At 44.8% G+C, this 20,016-nt stretch overlaps 1 protein-coding gene across 1 annotated transcript in view; it reads left to right on the top strand.

Moving 5' to 3' along the window:
- The first annotated feature begins 9,103 nt into the window (after positions 1-9,103).
- NOTCH2 (notch receptor 2) overlaps positions 9,104-20,016 on the top strand; it is an 81,303-nt gene continuing 70,390 nt past the window's right edge. The window contains exons 1-3 of the mRNA XM_031061670.1: positions 9,104-9,254; positions 18,901-19,160; positions 19,826-20,012. Of these exons, the coding sequence (XP_030917530.1) occupies positions 9,136-9,254; positions 18,901-19,160; positions 19,826-20,012 (566 nt within the window). The 5' untranslated portion in view covers positions 9,104-9,135. The remainder of the gene's footprint in view (positions 9,255-18,900; positions 19,161-19,825; positions 20,013-20,016) is intronic.

Below are 20,016 nucleotides of genomic sequence, written 5' to 3' on the forward strand. Positions count from 1 at the left end.
AGGTTAGGCTGCTCTTCAGATGACTCGTGAAGAGTGCAGCGATGGGAGAAAGTATTAGTGGAAGTCGTTTAGGGGTGAGCGAGCAAGACACTGGTATTTTCAGTACTTTTGTTGTTCAGCGTGGTTTTGGAGTGGAAATTGTTGAATGTGGCGATTTAACCACTTCTTGCTGGTTTGGATGCAGAATAGTTGGGTCAGTCAATCGGTCTGTTTTGACTTTGAAATGGTCAAATTAAAAATGGCCAGTATTTGTCTCCTGGGAGAAATGTTGTTGGGGTTTTTTCCAGTAATCCCCTCTGAAAGCCGATTTAGTTTTGCTAATATGTTGCAAGAAGGTGGTTGGAGTTAAAAAAAAAAAACAAAAAACTGTTTCACAAATGTGTTTTGGCTAGGTTTGTTCAAAAGGAGAATTAAAGGGTCTTTCAGGGGTAGGTGTCTTAGAAATAGGCTTTTGTGGTAGCATGGACTTGTGGTGCCTAGTAGCACCGTCATTTCTGGAAATGGCTTACACTGTGGCAAAACACTAATTTTGCAAAGACTAAATGTCGTGTCCACTTAGTGAAACTGTACTTTCATAGGAACAATTTGGCAGCTTATTGCTGGCCCTTTCCCCGAGGGGCCGAGAGAAGTAGCTGTGGCATCACCTGTTGTCACTTGCCTGGGTACTCTTGCCTGAGGTCCTCCCATGCTGCCGAAATTTTTTGCTTTCGTGGCTGAAATCTCTTCCTGGTGCTGAACAAAGGCTGGTCGGCAGAGGTGACAAATCCAGGCTGAAAGTGACTCCTGTTGTTGTGAGATACTGACCTGCATCTGCTCAGTATCACTCCCTGGGAATGGGAGCGGGAGCTGTGCCTTGAATTAATGGGAAAGGGAAAGATGAAGTCACCGAAAGGGTATTTTCGGGTGCATATTCAACTGGCTTGATGCTCTTGTGCAAGAGAGGGCAGGTACCTGATGTCAGCCCTCTTGGTCAATAAAGAGGAGGCTCCTGGATGCACGGAGCGCTTTGGTTTGGACTGCTCAGCCCTGTCTCATCATGCAAGCCCCATGGTGCAGCAACTCGCTTTTCCAGTTTAGTTTTGCAAAGGGCTGCAGTTGGAGGTGCAGTAAGCTGGGGTGGGGCAGCAACACCTGCGCTTTTGGTGAGGATACTTACCCGATAATTGCTGTGAACCATTCCCTTCTCTCCTGGCCCGCCTGTCAAGCCCACCCTAATTACCCGCTGTCGTTAACTCACCAGGCCGCTGCTGCTGCCTGCCAGCCGTGTTTCCAACAGGTTACAATCCGCTTTCAATCAGTGCTGTGCTGGCGTGGACTGCAGGCTGAGGTCTTTGGTATTCACCCAGTGAAATTTGGAGGACTTCAGATAACGCTGACAGTGCTGGTCTGCTTGATATGGATTTGCTTATGGGAGAGCAAGCTCGACTTGATTTTTTGAAGGTGTTGCCATCTATCAAATTTGTTCTTATCAAAGATGCTGATTTAGACTTTCAAAAGGGAGCGTTATGAAAATCTGGCTCACTCGCATCACTTCCTGCAGGGCATCACTTAGTCAGATTATAAATACGTGAAGATCCTCCTGCTCCTGTTCTCAGGACTTGAATCCTTGGGAAAGGAGGACTCACGCCTCTGGTGGCGTTTGGCATTTGAATGTCTTTCAGTGGATGGGTTGGGTTTTTGTCAACTTCCACAGCTACTTCCCTCCCTAATTTTTTTTTTTTTAATTATTTGCTGCTGTTGCAATAAGTGGATGATTCTCTTCAGTAGATCCTGCTCGGGTTCTCCCATTTCCAGAACTGGTGTCTGTGCCATGGAGAGTATGGGTGGCTGGCCTTTGAGCCCGGGACCAGGGGTAGGTGGAAAAGCAGTAGCAGGATTCTGGCAGCCTGTTTCTTCTGGGAATCTGTTTTACTTAGCATCAAACCCAAGCAGTTATTGTAACTGCCCAGGTAGTACAGTAACTGTGCAGTAGCTCCAGGTGTAACATCGTTTCCTTTGAGTTCGTACTCTTGGCTAATTGCTTCAGTGCAGCATGGATGCAGTGATTATTGTCACCCCTCCTTTGGGGCACCTTAGGGAAACATCATCCGTGTAGTGGGAAAAAGAGCTTTCCTAAGCACGTGTTTAAAAGTAATTTCGTGGATTTTTTATGCCCTCAGTTTCTCTGAATTCATTTTGAAATCATCTCTCCAGCAGAAGTCGAGGGCTTGTCTAGGAGATGCAGTGCTTTATATCATTCTAAGCAGGGTCATCTGAGATCTGCAGAAATAATCGTCTGTTCTGTTTAGAAAATAGTCTGTTCCTAGGGCACATGTCCTTTTTTTAGACTGCCATGGGGATGAAAAAAGAGCTTTGTATCTCAGAATGGCACGGGCGCCTGCTGTTTGTTCCATGCAGCAAGCCCTGCTCTCGCTCTCTGCCATAACAGAGCGCTGGGATAACATTTCTGCACGGGCACACATGTTCAGCCTTCACTTTAATGATAAAGATTTCCCATTTCTGCACGGGCACACATGCTCAGCGTTCACTTTAATGATAAAGATTTCCCATTTCTGCACGGGCACACATGCTCAGCGTTCACTTTAATGATAAAGATTTCCCATTTCTGCACGGGCACACATGCTCAGCGTTCACTTTAATGATAAAGATTTCCCATTTCTGCACGGGCACACATGCTCAGCGTTCACTTTAATGATAAAGATTTCCCATTTCTGCACGGGCACACATGCTCAGCGTTCACTTTAATGATAAAGATTTCCCATTTCTGCACGGGCACACATGCTCAGCGTTCACTTTAATGATAAAGATTTCCCATTTCTGCACGGGCACACATGCTCAGCGTTCACTTTAATGATAAAGATTTCCCATTTCTGCACGGGCACACATGCTCAGCGTTCACTTTAATGATAAAGATTTCCCATTTCTGCACGGGCACACATGCTCAGCGTTCACTTTAATGATAAAGATTTCCCATTTCTGCACGGGCACACATGCTCAGCGTTCACTTTAATGATAAAGATTTCCCATTTCTGCACGGGCACACATGCTCAGCGTTCACTTTAATAAAGATTTAGTGCTGCAGAATGATGGAACACTTGGGAGAAGAGGCGAGCATGGCTCCCGCCTGCCAGATTGCCATGGAAACACCAATACCTCTTCAGCTCTTTAATTGCCTTCCCTACATTTTTTTGTTGAAAACTTTTTTTTTTTCCTCCTAACTAAGTGCTTTATGTTGCTGTTCTGGATTTTAGGCATTTTGGCTTTCTTTGGAAAGCTGCAAATGGGGGAAGGCAGAGAACAGTAGGGGAGATGGAGAGCATGGTGACTGACAGTCTTTCAAACTGTGTTACAAGTTCATCCTAAATTCAGTGTCTATTACAATGGGAGTTTTTATCTGTAGTTTTTCAGCAGCAGCAGTGTCACATGAACTGTAGCAGCATCTGATATGTTATCAGTGTTCCTGCAGCTTCCTGGGCCTAAGACCCCAATGATGGAAGACTTAAACTCTACCTGTGAATCTACAGGATGGTTCCCAGCTCTGTTCTTAGGAGAGTTAATTAGTAGTTTTTGCTGGTCCTAGGTGTTTGGAATAGAGATTTGAACCAGATGATGGCAGGGCATGAGGTTCTGCATGTCCAAGAGCTTTGTGTAGTCAGATTGGCTGTTGGCATCCTCAAAGTAAAAAAAAACAAAAAACAAACCAAAACTGATTAAGTTCTTCATGTTTACAGGCTTGTTCTTCTGAAATCCACTGAAATATTTTCTGTTCACAATTGTTCACGCTTGTCTAGAGCATTAGTGAAGGAAAGCAGTTTAGATATTAAAGTTTTCTCTCCCAAAAGGTGTCGGGTGTTGGTTGAGTGCCTTCACACTTCTCTGAGCTCTGCTTTGCTTCTCAGTTGATGAGTCTTGCATTATCCAATTGATTTCAGGCTTTTGTGTGTAAAAACAGTGGAGATGTCTTAATCTGATTAAAGCAATTCACTTTACAGACAGCTTCCATGCCCTGTAGACAAGCTTTGTCTTTAACTACTACCCTCAGTGTGTGAAGTGCTAACTGGTCAGCTTGTTTAAATTCCCCAAATGTTAATGGTTTCTAAATCTGAGCTGGGTATGAGGCTTTACTGTTTTTTCACAGAGAAGATTTTGACCAGTTTGCTTCCTTCCCCCTGCATGTGCCTGCCATAGGGTGATCTTTTCTTCAGAAAAAAAAGGGAAAAAACAGAAAAAGCTATTTTCCTATTTTCAGCTAGCTGCTATTTACTAGTGGTTTCTTCCCTGCTATATAATCTCACTGGAGCTGTAATCTCTTGAGGTTAGTGAGCAGCGTAATTAGTCCTTTGTGGTTTTCCTCCAAAATTTGGTTATCTTTGGGTATTCTCCCCATATGTACAGCGCTGCTTACTCCTTACCAGCTCATCCAGCAGTTGTGTGTTGTGCTGCTGTGGGAGCATTTTGTCCCTTTCTGCACAAGGAGGACCTTCCTGCAGAATGTACCTCATGTTTCAGCATTAACTGCTTTCTCCACGCTCTGTTTTTCCTGAAGGGAATCAGCAGCTGTCTTTCTCTCCCTTGGAATTTGAGACCCCCTTGATTTGTTGTGTAACTGGTGTTTCTGGCCATGCTGATGGTCGTCCTCTTCAGAGCTGATCCACCTCTGTCGAGCAGCCCTGAGCTGGGATTTTCCATGCCTCGTCTTGTGTTGCTGTTGTTTGAGGGCTCCAAATCCTTTTTCCTCCTCTCCTTTCACACATAATGGGTAGCACAGTTGAACTGACAGGCTGATTCTCATGAATCTCAGTCGAGACAGAAAATTCACTGCCTGCATAAAGGTTATAGAAACCTATTTTGTCCTTTACTTTCTGTCTAGTCTGAAATGTGTTTTTAGCTTGACTTTTTTCCTATGTTCAAGTAGGTTGTTTTCCACCCACTCCCACAAGAAAGCTTTTGAACCGATGGGCAAGCTTTAACCATGTAGGACAAAGGTTTGGGTTCTGATTCTGAGTTTCTGTGAACATAATGAAACATTTTTGGGCAGCAAGAGGAGAAAGGCACATGTAGTGTCCTTCTGGGAGAAAGCTGTACCAGCGGCTCAGCTGCGAGCTCTGCCAGGCATTGCTCTCCCCTTACCTAAAATAAAACCTCTGGCCAGAGCCTGCACCCTCTGAAACGCAGGATAATCAACCACAAAGCTACAAGAAATCAGCTTTATAATGTCTTTCTCACAGCATTAATTGTTTTGGTATTTTTAATATCTATTTCTGCCTGACTTTTTCTAAACTTGTGGGCGAGGAGTTTATTGGCATTACTTTCCTTTGGGTAGTTAGAACAAAGCCCTTTCAGACTTGCTCTGGTTATGGCTTGAGTTCCCTATAGCAAAGTTCTCTCAAAAGCTGAACTCTGACACAGCTTCTGATCTTAATCCTACACTATTTCTTTGAAATTTATAGCCCAGAAAATATTTGAATTTATAGTAGGCAGATGACGTGTGGAAACCAAATCACAACATCCAGATAATCTTGGCATCGTAAAGAACATTGAGGCAGAAACAAAACTTTTCCCCCTAGATTTTAACTGTCTCTTTAGCCAAAAAGAAAAATTAAATCTAGTCATAATTGTGCCCCAGTTGTGAGCTTCAGATTTGGATGTCGTAAATTCCAGCATTCCCTATAGTGTATATTGTGCTCATTTTACAGCAGTGGTTATCTAGTTTTCCCTCTGGCTTTGGAAAATAGTCTTGGTAGGATGTGAAATGCCAGGTTAGAGTTTGCATCTCCGTGCAGGCAAGGGTTGGTATGGACTCCAGGCTGAGTGGTGTCACTTCAAGTGCTCATCTTGCCTGCACTCAGGAGCCCTTTCCTGAGAAGTCCTTCAGCCTTGGCTGCAGCGGCTGCTGGAAATTGGGTGCTCCTTTCTGGCAGGGCCTGCCCTCTCCAGGAGAAACCAATCTTTTGAAAACCAGGGGGTGTCTTCCCAACATCCCTGTAATGTGCCTAAAATTCACGAGGCTAACCTACCTTCTGGCAGGCTATGGCGAGCACAACAATTCAGCATTTCTGTTTGTGTTAAACACAGAAGAAAACTGTCCAAAGCAGCTGTCAGAGCCTTGACAGTGTGCTGATGCTGTCTATATATGGCTTCTGGAAAAGTGGCTTTATCTTTTCAAGGCAAGGCTGCCTTCTCTCGTGCTGTACACACCAGAGTATTTCCAGTTCACACAATGCAGGCAGCAAAACAAACTTTTTGTGCTGGCTGAGGTAGAAGGTAGTTTCTGGCACTTTCCACTCTTGATCTCAACATGGTAGAGTAGCAGAGAAGTAGCTTTTGAAGTGATTTGTGTTGAAATGCCTTGGTTTTGCATGTGTTGTGAAATTTTTATGAAAGATATAGTGAAATACAGGAAGACAGTGCTTTGTGCACACAAATGCTAATTTTACTGTGAGAACTGTAGTCTTCTATTTCCCTTGTGATTTCTTTTTTTTTCCAAGAGAAGTCACATGATTCTTTACTTATTTTAATATAGAATATGGCTACATTTACATTCATTTCAGCTGTAGTTGCATTTCAAAGCATGCCTATTCAGTCTAAGGCTGAAAAAGTATGAAATATTTTTGTGTTTGTTTTCTTAGCTTCTTTGACTTCTGAATTACTATAGAGAAAATATATCCCATTGTCTCTGTGAAAGAACTTTAAAGGCTCATAGTAGTTTTATGACCTGCTAAACAGCAGTTCAAGGTGGGAATAATTTGTCAAAAACCCCAGGAAAATTAATCATTACTTTGCTAAAGCCTCTCTGCTGTGTCTGTATTTGCCTCTAGCAAACCAAGTTGGAATCCTTGGTTGGGATCCTTCCTGTGACCCTGCCAGGCTCTTGTTCCCCTCTGTGTGCCTGTGCTGGAAGGTGTTTTTGGCCAAGTGCTGGTTAAGCTTTTACCATGTGGGTTACAAAATCAACTGGCCGCTCAGTTCTCACTGGGGACGCGGGTACTCGACGAGATTACAAAATTGTGTTTGAAAGCACGAGCACAAAAGAAATAATCCTCTGAGTATTTGCTTCACTGGCTCGATTGGTGTGAGAGGAATGGAAATTCAAGGTGCTGGGATGGGAACACCAAGGCTGGTTCACCTCCTGGCTCTCTGAATGTGGCACAGGTCGCTTTGACCCCCCTCCAGCTCCCCGGAGAGCCCTGGGTGGTGGGAGTCCCTGGAGTCCCAGCACTTTCCCTTGGCCACAGAGCAGTTTCTCTTGGACACGGTGTAACCCAGCCCTGCTAACTAGAGCTAATCTTTGCTGTGAAAACAAGCTGCTGCGGTGGTAGACAGCGGCAGATGAAGTTGGAGTCAAAGCCGTGTGGAGGTTGCAGTTGAATGGGACAGAAATTGTCAGACAGGTGCAAGTGAGGCCGGGTGTCCCTGCCTGCTGTGGGGGAATGCCGTGCACAATCCCTGCTAATGTTTCTGTCGCTTGGTAACCCTGACCTGGGGGTTATCTCAAAGGGGCTCAGAGTGGAATTTTGTTCATTTCCTGAGAGCTCTGCAGAGGCAGCGCCATCCAAGTGCCCCTTTTTCAGGAATCAAGTCAACAGCAGCAAGCATACTTGTGTTGTGGGAAACACTGATAATTTTCCCGGGGTTCTGGGTTGAATTTAGCTGTATTCTCTATAGGGATTGCAAGTGAAACGTTCCTATAGTGCCTCGTAGTGCGTGTGACCTGTTTATGTGCTCAGGGTTATTGAGAAATAACACTTCAAGCCCTGGACTGCAGAAGCAGAGTCTGTTCCAAGCTGTCCAGTTGCTGGACTGAATTTGCTCGGGTTGCAGGGAGAGCTTAGGGGGACTGCTGTGTTAACTCTTCCCAGTCCCATTCCTTAGTCACCAGCACATCAGGGGTGGTTTGCACCAGTTCTCCCTGACGCCCCTTGCTGAGTTTGTTTTGAAAATTTAGTACCATTTGAGGAAAGGAAAACCATCTTTATTAAAAAAAAGGGAGGAGGGCAATCAACCCTCCAACAGCTGGCTGACAAGTGGGCAGTTTAAGTGGTTGGATATTATTGATGTCTTTAGGTGCCTTTAATTAAGGTTGGCTAAATGCTTTCCCAAATGCAATAAGGTTGTGGAAAGGCATGGAAGGGTGTGAGTTTGGGGCCAGGAGACAGAACTGGAGGCTGGGAAGAGCTTGTGATTTTTGGTCTGTGGATAAGCTCAGGACAGGACCCAGCTGATGTGATTCTGAGAGCTTTATCTGGTACTTTGGTGCTGTTCAAATGGCAGGCTGTGGTCTAGGTGGAATGGCTCAATTTTTGTGGTTCCAAAGTGCCCTCTGCTCCTGCAGATTTTCTGTCCTGGTCACTTTGGAGTGCTGCTTCAGGTCCCTGTGAAGGGAAAAGCACTTGTCAGAGCTGGAGGTTCCATCAGGACAGACCTCACTAGAGCTTCCTGTAGACTTGGATAAAAACTGGCTGGCCCTGAGCTGTGTCATACTTAATGCCTTTTTAAAAACACAGCAGCAGAAACGTCAAGTGTGAGTTACAGAGGATCTCCTTAGAAATACCAAATTCTTTGCTGAAAGTTGTCAACTGCTCTGGTGTTTTCCACTCACTTGCAAACACGATCCTGCCTGAAGTCAGAGGGCCACAACAGTACCTGTTGCGGCAAATTCTGGGTTGCTGGTGGCAATCAGCAGGTCAGCTCATGAGGGACAGATGCCCCTGTTTCAGTGCCAGGTACCCCTAGAGACAGTAAAAAAGAAGGAAAGGATTTGAGATTAAATATTCTGGAAGAAGGCTTAGGAGTAGCTGCTTTGTATTTCAGAGAATTTCAGCCCAGAATTTTGATCAGAAAGTGGTAACTGAGGACACTTAACCCAAAGTATGCAGGTGCCAACACGAATGTCTTTGGAGCTTGCTGAAATTGCTGCACACTTTGCTTTGAAAACCCACCTTCAAGAAATTCTGGAAAGATTTGGTTGCCTGATGAACAAATCTGTATTTGATTCTTCTTTCAGTCTGGCTCTTTTGATGCTGCCAGAGATGAAATTCAACTATGTGATAGCGTCTTTGTTTTTGTTCCAGTCCTATAAAGTTTTCATTCCCCTGAATACGCTAATGAAGCTTTGACCTGACATGTACTGTAGCTATGGGTTTGATGGTTGTTTTCTTTTCTTTTCTTTCAGCTCTGCAGTGTATGGATGACTCCAAGCCATGTGTTAATGAGGGAAAGTGCATTCCATATCAGAACGGTACAGGATATTGCAAGTAAGTTGGTTTCATTTCTAATCAATTTAATTACCCATTTTCTTTCCTTCAGGACCTTAGCCAGAAAGGAAGTGTGATTTTTTGAGATTCACTTAAGGGGTTTTTTCAGCATAACAGTTTTAGCACAGTTGGTGTTTCTTTATGATGCCTTAGTTCTTGTGTGCTAGGTTTTTGTAATGTAAGGAATCTGGAATTCTTGTTCAGTGTTTGGGTTTGGATCTTGTCAGTTGGATTTCTTTGCACTAGGTTGGGAACTGAGGCCAAACCCATCATAGAGGTAAACTCTGTACCTTGCTTCCAGACCCACAAGCTAAGTTGCAACTTGCTCTCCATCTTAATAGCTCACCTTACTTTATAGAGCTCCAGCCTCAATTTAAATATTTTTGAAGTTTTTCAGAACTATTCTGCACTCTGAACTGTGACAATTCCCTTCTACTGCTTGAGAGCAAGTAATACATGTGAGTTGCTAAAACACACTAACAACACCCCCAACCAAACATCCACATTTGTTTGCGTCTTGTAAATTGATTTTGGTAAATGCTGACACCCATCTTCACTTTGTTGCTGCATGGGAAGCTCATCAGCAGGAGCTTTGGCAGGGGGGGTGTTGTCTGGAGAACATCACATCTATTTAAATGCAGTTCACCTTTCAAACTGCAGTACTGAGTTGTTGTTTTTTTTTTTTTAATAAAGTGCTATTTTGCCAAAAAATGAACCTTCTTTGTTTGGTTGGGTTAATTTATTACGTCTGCAGTAACCAGACTATTTTCTAGAGGTTGTTTACTTCATCAGTTCAAGTTGTGTCATTTTCTAGCATGCTAAGACATTATCTTAGTGCCAGCATTCTTGAAATATTAGTGAATTTTCTCCTGTTGATTTGGCTTGGCTAACACAGAGCTGTGCTCCTCACATTTCTTTACACTTCCATCTTCCCTAACCACAACCTTTAGTTCTCTATTAATGTGGTACATAGAGCTTGATGTACTGAAATTGCACCTGTGGCACACAAAGGGGAAATCATAATCTCATTGGAGGCTCTCCTCAGGTTCAAATCAATACCTGATGTGCAGGAAGGCCACAGAAAAGCAAATATGTAACTTGTTATTCCCTGTAAGTTTCTTCTAAAATTTCTAACTTTTGCTGGTTCCTATTTTTTTCCTTTCCCGCCTTTTATATTGATGTCAGCTTAAAGGAGCTGCCCTTCTGAAAAGAGAGCAGGAACTTTTCCTGCTTTTCACTTCTATTTTGAGACTGAAACAAGAAATAGGTGTCTTCTGTAGGTCTTTCTGGTGGGTCCTTAAGCATGTTAGTCTGGAGCCAAAGTATCCATGTCACAATAAAGATAATAAACAAGACTGCTATTGATGTTGGTGCTGCTTTTACCTTCCTCAGGACATTTTCTCCAACTTGCATGTTCCTCTTAACCATGTCTTAACAATTGTTTTTTACAGCCTCTGTTGGTTCATCTGATTAACTTTGCACTGGTTGTGATGCAGTCCAGACCTTGACGCATTTCCCTCCTTACAATGGCAGCTTTGACCAGTGTTGCATTCTTTTTAGCACACATTTACAATAATAATGCTGCCTTCCTCCTTGTTGTGCAAAGTGCTCTTGCTGGTTTTAAACCTACCCCTCCTTCAAGAAACAGCTCAGCTCCTTTGCAGGTGCTGTCTTAACTGGAAAGGCTAACAAAGAGCTGTATACAGAGATTAGTAAGAACACTTTTTTTGCAGAAAGGAAGGAACAAAGTAGCAAAACCCACCTCAATTGTGGAGTCTCTACCTTTAGCAAGCTGATTCTTAGCATCCTGTTTTGGTTTTAACTTTTTTTTTCTTTCCTGCACTATGAGGAACTCTGAATAGGGGAACTTTCTCTCCAGTTTAGTAACCTAAATGACTTTCTGAATTTTTGATGGTTGTGAGAGTAGAAATGTTTTGCTCAGGAAACTGAATTTATTACTAAAGCAAGTGGCTTGGCTTCTAAGTCTGCAGGATCTCTCAATGATTAGCAGCATCTCCACCCCTTCCACTTTCTTGAAGTTATCTGCAGTACTTCCTTTGCTGGGCAATAAGTTATTATAACTGGCTCTCTTCCTCTTTCTGTGTCTCCTCTTGGCTGAGCTGTTTGTTGTAGTGTGTGGTCAGGCCATCCTGTCAGTCCTGCTGTCTCCTAGGTGAACTGCTGAGGGAGAACCTGCATCAGCAATAACCAAATGTGATAAGATATGAGTAAGCACTGATAACAAAACACCTAGTCTGGATATTTGGCCCTGCAGTGGATGGCAGCATATTGCTGAAGCAGCTTCCTTTGAACATCCTGTAGCATCTCCTCCATTAAAAAGGAAAGCTGGTTTTCTGCTGAGAAACCTTCATGGTGGTGTGTCTGGCATGTGTTATGGGAACAGTGAGTGTGACCCCTGTAAGGAAGCTGGGGTTGAGCTTTATCAGATTGCTGCTGTGAGTGCCCTTTAAGCAGCTCTGTTCCCCTGGTGACGCTGCTGGCCCATGGCTGTCCTTCTGTGGCACTGCTCGACAGAGTTACTGACCTCCTCTGACCTTGATTTTATATTTAGAAAATTACACATTCCTGTGTTTGCATCTTCCAAAGACAGATTTTTTGTGTGTGTGAGAGCTCTTTTCTGCACTCATTCAGTGACTCTCATGGTGAGGATGCAGGCCTTATTCCACAGAGTATGTCTGTATCTGCAGCAGCACTGGAGGGGACCCATCCTCCCAAGCTTTCTTGGTCCTGCTTTGACAAAAGGCAGGTTCAGTTTGGAGTTTGGCTTTGCTTTGCACTGTGATGGGTGGGGTTTTTTCCCCCTCAAAGCCTCTCTAGGCAGCCTTTTACCCACTGCAGTGCCAAACATGAAGGAACCTTCTCGTATCCTCTCATATCCCAGGAGAAGCAGGGTAGCAGTTCCTCGTTGCTCAATGCTGATTGTGACCATCACAGCAAAGCAATTTCTTGTCTCCCTGCTGCTGGATGACTGGGAAGCAGTGGTGGGAAGAGTCCATGGGCAGAGCTGTGAGCTTGCAGCATTTCTGCAGTTGCAGCAGGCTGGGGAGGAAGGTGTGGGCACAGGGAGCTGCTTCAAGGACAAGCAGAGCAGAGATTTTGGCATGGCTGTTTTCTGAGCACGAGGATCTGCTCCCTGCAGGTGGGTGCAGGATGGGGCAGTGCCTCTGCTTGGAATGGGGCAGGGCCCAAGAGCACAGAGGCTCTTGACTGGTTTCCCCCGTTCCACAGCTGTGTCCTCTCCCAGCTTCCCACCCCAGTGGCAGGGAGCAGAAGCTGTGCCAGGGAGAGAAGCAGAAGTGGGAAGGGAGTTGACACAGGGGTGCTGCAAGGTTTAGGGCCTTGCTACTTCTTGTGCTTGGCAAGCTTTGAGGACTGAGTTTTTGACCTTAGGACTGTCACAATTTGTGTATCCAGAAGTGATATCTGTACCTCTGTGAAACCAAGTGCTGCTTTAATACTGAGGTCTTCTGTTACTGCTGATGGTGTCAAAAACCTCAGAGCTGTGCTCAGTCAAATGGGGACATGGAGTGCCAAGAGGACAGTCTCCTGCAGCACAACCTTTCCTGCCCCAAGCTGCCAGGGTTTGTACAGCTTTGTGTGCCCCTGTCTCTTCAGTGAGCAGCATTTCTCCCACTGTGTGCTGAAGTTTGTGCACCTTTTCCATAGCATGATACAGTTTATGTGTAGACTGGCAACAGGAGGACCTCCCAAAAATGCTAAACTCAAAGCAGCAATGGCATGGCAGTAAGGGGCTTCTATCTTAATTCCAGCTGCCAGTAACTTCAACTCCCTTGCAAGGTTTTTGACCTACCTTTCCTTCAAGATGGACCTTCGTAAATGAATTTTAACTTGGATTTAAGAGGACTTCTGGGGCTGAGGGCAAGATCCAAGACCGCAGAACTGCTTCTGAGACTGCATCTGATATCTGCTTGGGATCTGTCTCGAGAGACTAATCACTCCTAGGCTACTGAATGGGGAATACCCACAGGAGACCTTGTAGCAGGATGAGGTCTGAGAGTTTTCCAGAAGAGGCCAAATGCAGAAGTTGAGAAGTTGTCCCTTTCTGAGAATGGTCTGCCCTTTTCTGTTTCCTTCTGTCTCCTTTCAGAAGTTAAAGGAGACCCTTGAGACCAGGGCAGAGGAAAAAGGGGAGAGTACAGCATAGCTAGCTAAGATTCTGGGAACAGAGTAGTGATTTCCAGTCACAGTTTTTTATAGTGAGTTACCTGTGTGCACCAAAAGCTCTTCAGAGCTCTGATGGGCCAGGAAAGCTGAATTAAACCCTGTGTGTTCAGAGTGTGGCTGCTGCTGCTGCACTGTGGAGTGGCTCTCTGCAGAGGCACTTTCTGTGGGCTGGGAACAATGGCTGAGTGCTGCTTTAAAGGCAGGGCAGGGAGGCCGTCCCATCCCAGCGCTCGCATTCAGGCTATGACGCATAAATGGGCGCCTTGAGACATGGGAAGGAACGTTTGTAAAGCGAACCAGAGAATCCTGTTCTGCCTCCTGAGAGGAGGTGTAGGTGTGGGAGTCAGAGCCCGGGAGCCAGAGGGAAGTCTGGTTAAAATCTGTAACAGAATAGCTGGGACCCTGCTCGCCTCTGTCGTCAGAGGGAATTTTTTATGCTCTTCGATGAAGCATCTTCCAATCAAAGTGGAGGAGAGTTGGGTTGGAGGGGGAGAGGCAGGACTACGAGGAAATGCTTCCCTTTGCCTTTTAAATTAAAACCATCTGCTTTCTTCTGTGCATCTCCAGATGATATCATGGGCCTGAGTAGAAAACTCCCATGAAATTCAAACATCTGGAAGTCTGGTTAGAATTGTCTATAAGGTGCATTTGAAGAGGCTGTCTCATGAGTGTGCCCGGGCAGACACAGTACAGCAGATGAGGAAGTTTTTCCAACAGACCAGACATATTTTCCAGAAGTCTATTGAAAGCAGGAGAGAACTAAGTTTTGGAAGGTAACTTTGGTGTGGTTCTGTGGCAGAAGAACCAAAAGCACAGCTTTTGTGAGTCTTCTACCTTGATTTGCAGCATTAGGTGGTTAGAGTGAATGCAGCTCTCTGGGTTTGTGGATACTTCAAATTTGGATAAATACCTTCGTTTGGCTTCTATGTCTCTTGTTTAGCTCCATGAGAGCCTGAGCTAAGGCAAATGCAGGCTGGAGCTGAAAAGGAGGAGGGGAAAAAAAAAAGGCTGAGCTCTAAAGTATTTGTGCTGGAAAGTAGCCCAGAGAGAGTAAAGGAGAAGCTTTAATTAGAAGCAGCTGCATAGCTGATGCAGCCCACAGGACATTTTCCCATTTCAACCTCTCTCTAGCTTTCAGAAATCATGATTTGAATTAAGCTGTATGTGAAATTTGTTCTTAAAAGATTAAATTCCTGTTGAAGTAGGCTGAGAGACCTCATGTGCTTCCAGAAAGTGCCAGAACAAACTTCATCTTCCTGTTTCTTTTTCTGAGTGTTAAATGGAAAACTGAGGAGAAACAGTGGCTTTTATTTGGAAAAGATTTGGTTTCCTGTTCTGATCATGTCATTTGGAGCTGACACAAGCTGCTACAATTTTAAGCTGCTCTGTAGAAAAGTGGGGTTTTTTTTCCTCTCTAAAGAGAACTTGAAAGAGTAGGTTGGGATGAGAGCAGAGCAGGGGTGGTGGGAAGCTGGAGCTGCTGTTGGGTTTAATCATATCCTATAAAAAAGTCTGGACTTAGACTGCATGTTTTCAGTGTTTGCCTCTGTTCTTAGAGAAATTATGTGGTGCCCAACATGAATCAGGAGCAAATATTTGCAGTTTCGTCTACACCAACATTTAGAACTAAATTACTAGTATTTGTGCCTAGAAATGTTTTTGACAGGAGACATGGTCGAAAGTCTGCACTGTAGGTTTTTTGTTCTTTAACATTAAAAAAGGATTGCACTGAATTGCTGGAGGGCAAAGTTGCATCACTCTGTGACCAGGCACTTCTCCAGGAGGAGAACAAAATGGTGGGTACAAGGGCCATGGATACCTGACCTACCATCTTTCCATGGGCAGGCATGTTCCTCCTTCCAGATGAAAAGAGCTGAAGTTAAAAGAGGTTTTGCTGTTCCCTGTCGGGAGCACTCCCCCATGTTTTTCTGATTAGCCTCAGAAGATACCAGAACAAGCCTGGTCTTGGAGTGCTCTTCAACTTTGTACCAGAACATTTGTGTACAAAATGCTGTTTGTTTGTGGGTGATGGTTGTCTCAGAGCACATATCTCAGCTTTCCTTTTAATTCATACCAGCAATGCTCTTAATCAGTGTTTAGGCTCCCTTCTCCCTCTTGTCTAGGGACAACAGCCAAATGCACCTTCCAGTGTCCCTGAGTGTTAGGGGTTGGAGAGAAGATATGTTTTGGGGGTTTATTTACTTGTGGACAAAACATGAGAGGTTCCTCTAGACTTTCTGGTTCGCTTTACAGCTGTTCAATGAAAAAGCACTTTAGCACTTAAATTCTAGGTGTGTTTTGGTTTATTTTGTACTTGCTGGTGGAGTTGGAGGAGCTCTGATGAGATGGCCTGGGTGGGTTCTGTGTTGTTCTGGTTTGTTGCTCTTTCCTTCATGGTAAAGAGAGCTACAAGTGCGCGTGCTGTGCTGTCTGAGGAGCTTGGTGCAGGGATAAAACTGAGAGATAAAACGACTTGTGAGGCTCTGGGACTGAAGTTCCGCTTGTCCTGACACGGCCATGGGCTGCACAGGGATGTCCAGGGCCGTGGCTCAGCCGTGGCTGCCCAGGCAGGCTCTGAGCAGGGGCAGAGCTCTGTGAGAGCCGTGGGAGCTGAGCTGAGCCCCAGCTCCTGGCACAGCTGTCTCTGCTGCCTGCCAGAGCTCGGGGGATCCTGCAGAGCCGTGCTGCAGCCCGCTGGCGTTTGGCAGCTCAAGGAGAGATTTTGGATGTTAAAGGAAGCCCATAGCCCCTGTGGTTAGGCCCAGAATAGCCCAGGACTGCCTCTCGTGTGATGTGGCTGTGGCTCATGCTGACCCACAGCCTTGGGCTGCTGCACCGAGCATGGCACAGGAGGCAGAGGATGTTCTGCATCGCTGCTGTCTCAGGATTTGCTTTCTGTGACTTTATTAATCCTGCCGTGCCCTGCAAAATCTCTCCTTTCATGTCTACTCTTGGGCATGGAGTTGAAAGTATTAAGGTATGGTGAAAGGAGCCTAATTTGGGTGTGGGCAATGCTAAATTACAATTGTGCACGTATGACTTTCCTGCTTTAGACAAATGGCTAAAGCTAGTTAATAAATTTTAACATGAGAAAAAACAGTTGTGGTCATCTAGTAATGGCCCCTTGCATAACTTGGATAATAACCTCTCTGAATAGCTTTGTTTGAACTAGCGTGCATACTCTCCCTGAAACAGCCAATCCTGGGGTTCTTTTAAACAAGCATGAGTGATGGAGAAATTCCACTGCAACCTTAAATGCGTTCTTCCAGTTGTTTGTCTCCGCTGCTCAGAGACTGTGTGCAAGTCTGTGTCTGAAAATAAAGATACTGCCCTATTTCTGAAGTGAATTCATCTAGCTTAAAGTTTTAAATGCTCAATTCTGTTATCCTGAGTCTTGTAGGTTGGGAATTATTGTTAAATCTGTGTTTCACAGTGGACACTTGGAGTTTTGATTAACTGTCTTGTTCCCTTTTCCCTTTGCTAAATAGACTGAGCCACCTGAGCTTTTCACTGTGGCCAGAGTTTTCTATTAATCATTACTATTGCCTTCTTTGAATTCATTTGAGCTCTTCCCTCTTAAAGAGCAAACACCAGAGCTGATGTAGTGGCAGTGCCAAGCATTTATCAGGTGTAGCATAATCTCATTTATTCCTTCTTGATATTTGCCATTTGTACATGTAAAGTACCCCTGGCCAAACTGTCACGCTAGGAATTCACATTTATCTGGCTGTTAGGAATCCCCAGAAGCCAGTATGTTGTTCCCAGCTCAGTTTTCTGGTTTGGGGGGATGCCCTGTGTGTTTTGTTTCTAGATGTGTAACTTTGCAGTGCTAAAGTGCATTTTGGGTGCTGACTGCCTTGTTAAGCATATTTCTACTCTCTGTCAACAACTTTCTTCTCTCCTACCTGCATATTTGACCAGCTTTGATGTTTTCCATTGTTAATAATCAATAGATATGTTGAATATCATAGGAACAAAGGCAGATTCCTGTAAGATTCTGTTAAACACAACTTCATGTCCATTCTTTGTTTTTTCAACTAATTTTTAGAGCCTGTCTGGTTAGTTGTGGGGTTTTGTTGTGATGTTTTTTGGTTGTGTTTCTTTTTTTTTTTTTTTTGATGGTGGGGGTTGTTGTTGTTGATGTGGTTTTGCTTTTTTCTTCCTCCAATCTACCATACACTTTTAAGTTTGTAAGGAAAAAAGCAGCCTCTTTACTGTTACATTCCTACTTGAGGACTGGAGACTTTGTGTGTTTCTAGCAGTTGGAATCTCCTCCCTTCAGATATGAGTAACTCACTGATTTAATAATTACCCCTTTCCTGATCTGGAACAAAAGCATATCTAATGTTCATCTCTGTTTTTTTTTTTTTTTTACAATGAAATACACGTTCTCTTGGGCTGTCTCTTGGGTTACTCACCAGTTGCAGCAGGCAGCTGTGCACTACAGAAAGCTGCAAGGGGACAGTCCTGTGTGTTATTTTTATCCAGTGTGCCGCTTTCTGCTACCTGAGAGGAGCCAATGGACCTGGGGGTGCCACGGAGGTGGGCTTTGCAGGCTTGCTTGCCTGGATCCTCTGTCTCTGGAAGTTAAATGGTAAATCTGTAGCACAAAGGCCGGCTAAAAGATGGATTACAGCTGACAAGCGTAGTCAGACTGTATTGACATAAGTTTAGGTTAGAGAGAAGTAACTGCAATTATTCTGCAGTTGCAGATCTTTGTATAAAGTACTGCCCTGGCTGTAGATAGTGTGTGTGTACTCGTTTTTCTGTGGGAGACAGAGGAACAATGACCTTGTCGTCAGGGTGCTCGCCAGGGGCGTGGGAGACCTGCCTGCAGTGCTTGTGTTGCTATTTGAGTGCAGGCTGCAGGCAGTCCCAGTCCCAGATGCACTTATCAGCATGAGGATAACAGTGTATTCCTGTCTCACGGGAGCCTTGTGCAGAAAGAGCTGCTGCAGAGCTCCAGGTCCCCAGACACTGCATTTCTACAATGTTTATAAATGTTCTGGGAAGATGGATAATACCTGCTGTTAATGCCTTATTAAACTGCTTGGTTTTCTTCTAGAAAAGGGTGCTTGTTAGAATGGGAGTAGGTGCAAGGGATTGTTACTCAGCAGTTCTTTAACACTTAGGCTTTTACTGAAGCTTTGAAGGGAAGTGCAAAAACGAGGTTCTGCATTTGATACAGCCCTGATTGAATGTGGTGTTTATTTTGCAATGAGCGATTTCACCATTTGCACTTAAGTTTGGTCTCATTTGAGACAGTCCCACAGGAAGTCCCTGTTACACGTGTGACGTCAGCCTTTAGGTTTATTAGTGCCACCATCAATTATTGCCAACTTCAGGACTTTTGGTGGTCATGGGACTTCATTCTTGGAGTCTTCCCAGAGCAGCAGAGCTTCAGGTGGGACTGCTGCACTTTGTTTCTCCTCTCTTGCAGGTGTCGAGAAGGCTTCCTTGGAGACTACTGCCAGTACAGAAACCCCTGTGAGAGCAACACCTGCAAGAACGGGGGAACCTGTGAAGCTGCATCCCTGATAGGAAAACCAACCTGCAAGTGTGCTCCAGGATTCACGGGGGAGGAGTGTCAGTACTCAGAGTCTCACCTCTGCTACGTGTCCCAGCCCTGCCTGAACGGGGGCACTTGTCACCCCCACGGCCAGGACACGTACGAGTGCGTCTGCCTGCCAGGCTTCACAGGTGGGCTTCTGCATCTGTGCCTCCAGACCCCCTCCTTTGGGAACAGCTTCACCCTGGAATGTTCTGGGGCAGTTGTAATATGCTCTCAAGTTTTCTAGCTCCGGCACAGGAAATGAGAGGAAGTCTAAATGACTTCATGACCAAAAAAAGCAAAGGGGAATAGGGAATCAGACTCCCTACCCTTTACACGTAAGCAGAAAAATATTTGGATCTTGTGGGGTTGTCCACATGGGAAAACTGAATGCAGAAACTACTCTGGAGTGGCTGTTACACTTTGAATTCAGAGTCTAGTTTAAAAAAAAGGGCAGATTTGGCCAGCAAAATCTGTCTATGGGAAAACAATATTTTGATGCCTGAGGGGAAGCATGGAAATTTATTCCTTTGACTCTTGAGGGGGAGGTAGAAGAAGAGTGACTGTCAGTGTGTGTAGTATGACTTCAGGTTTTTATAAATCACAACATTCTGTATTTTGCTGCAACCCAGTAAATGGCTTCATACTGTAAATACAAATTCATTCCCATTTCAGATAGAACAGGGTAAAATGCAGACATCAGTTTTCCTGTAGTAATGCAAGGATTTAATTCAGTAAAAATTTTGAGGCAGTGTAAAAGAGATTCTGTTTTCTACAGAAATAATTTTTGTTAATCTGCCTTGATTCCCTAAAGGCAAGGAATGCCAGTGGATTGATGCCTGCACATCCCAACCTTGTGCCAATGGGAGTACATGCACCGTGTCTGGCAATAAGTTCTCCTGCACCTGCCCGGCGGGCTACACGGGCCAGAGGTGTGAGACGGACGTGAACGAGTGTGCCGCGCCGGGGCTGTGCCAGCACGGGGGCACCTGCGTCAACCTGCCC

This window comes from Geospiza fortis, unplaced genomic scaffold, assembly GCF_000277835.1.
Source record: "Geospiza fortis unplaced genomic scaffold, GeoFor_1.0 scaffold5, whole genome shotgun sequence".
In the NCBI taxonomy this organism is placed as follows: domain Eukaryota; kingdom Metazoa; phylum Chordata; class Aves; order Passeriformes; family Thraupidae; genus Geospiza; species Geospiza fortis.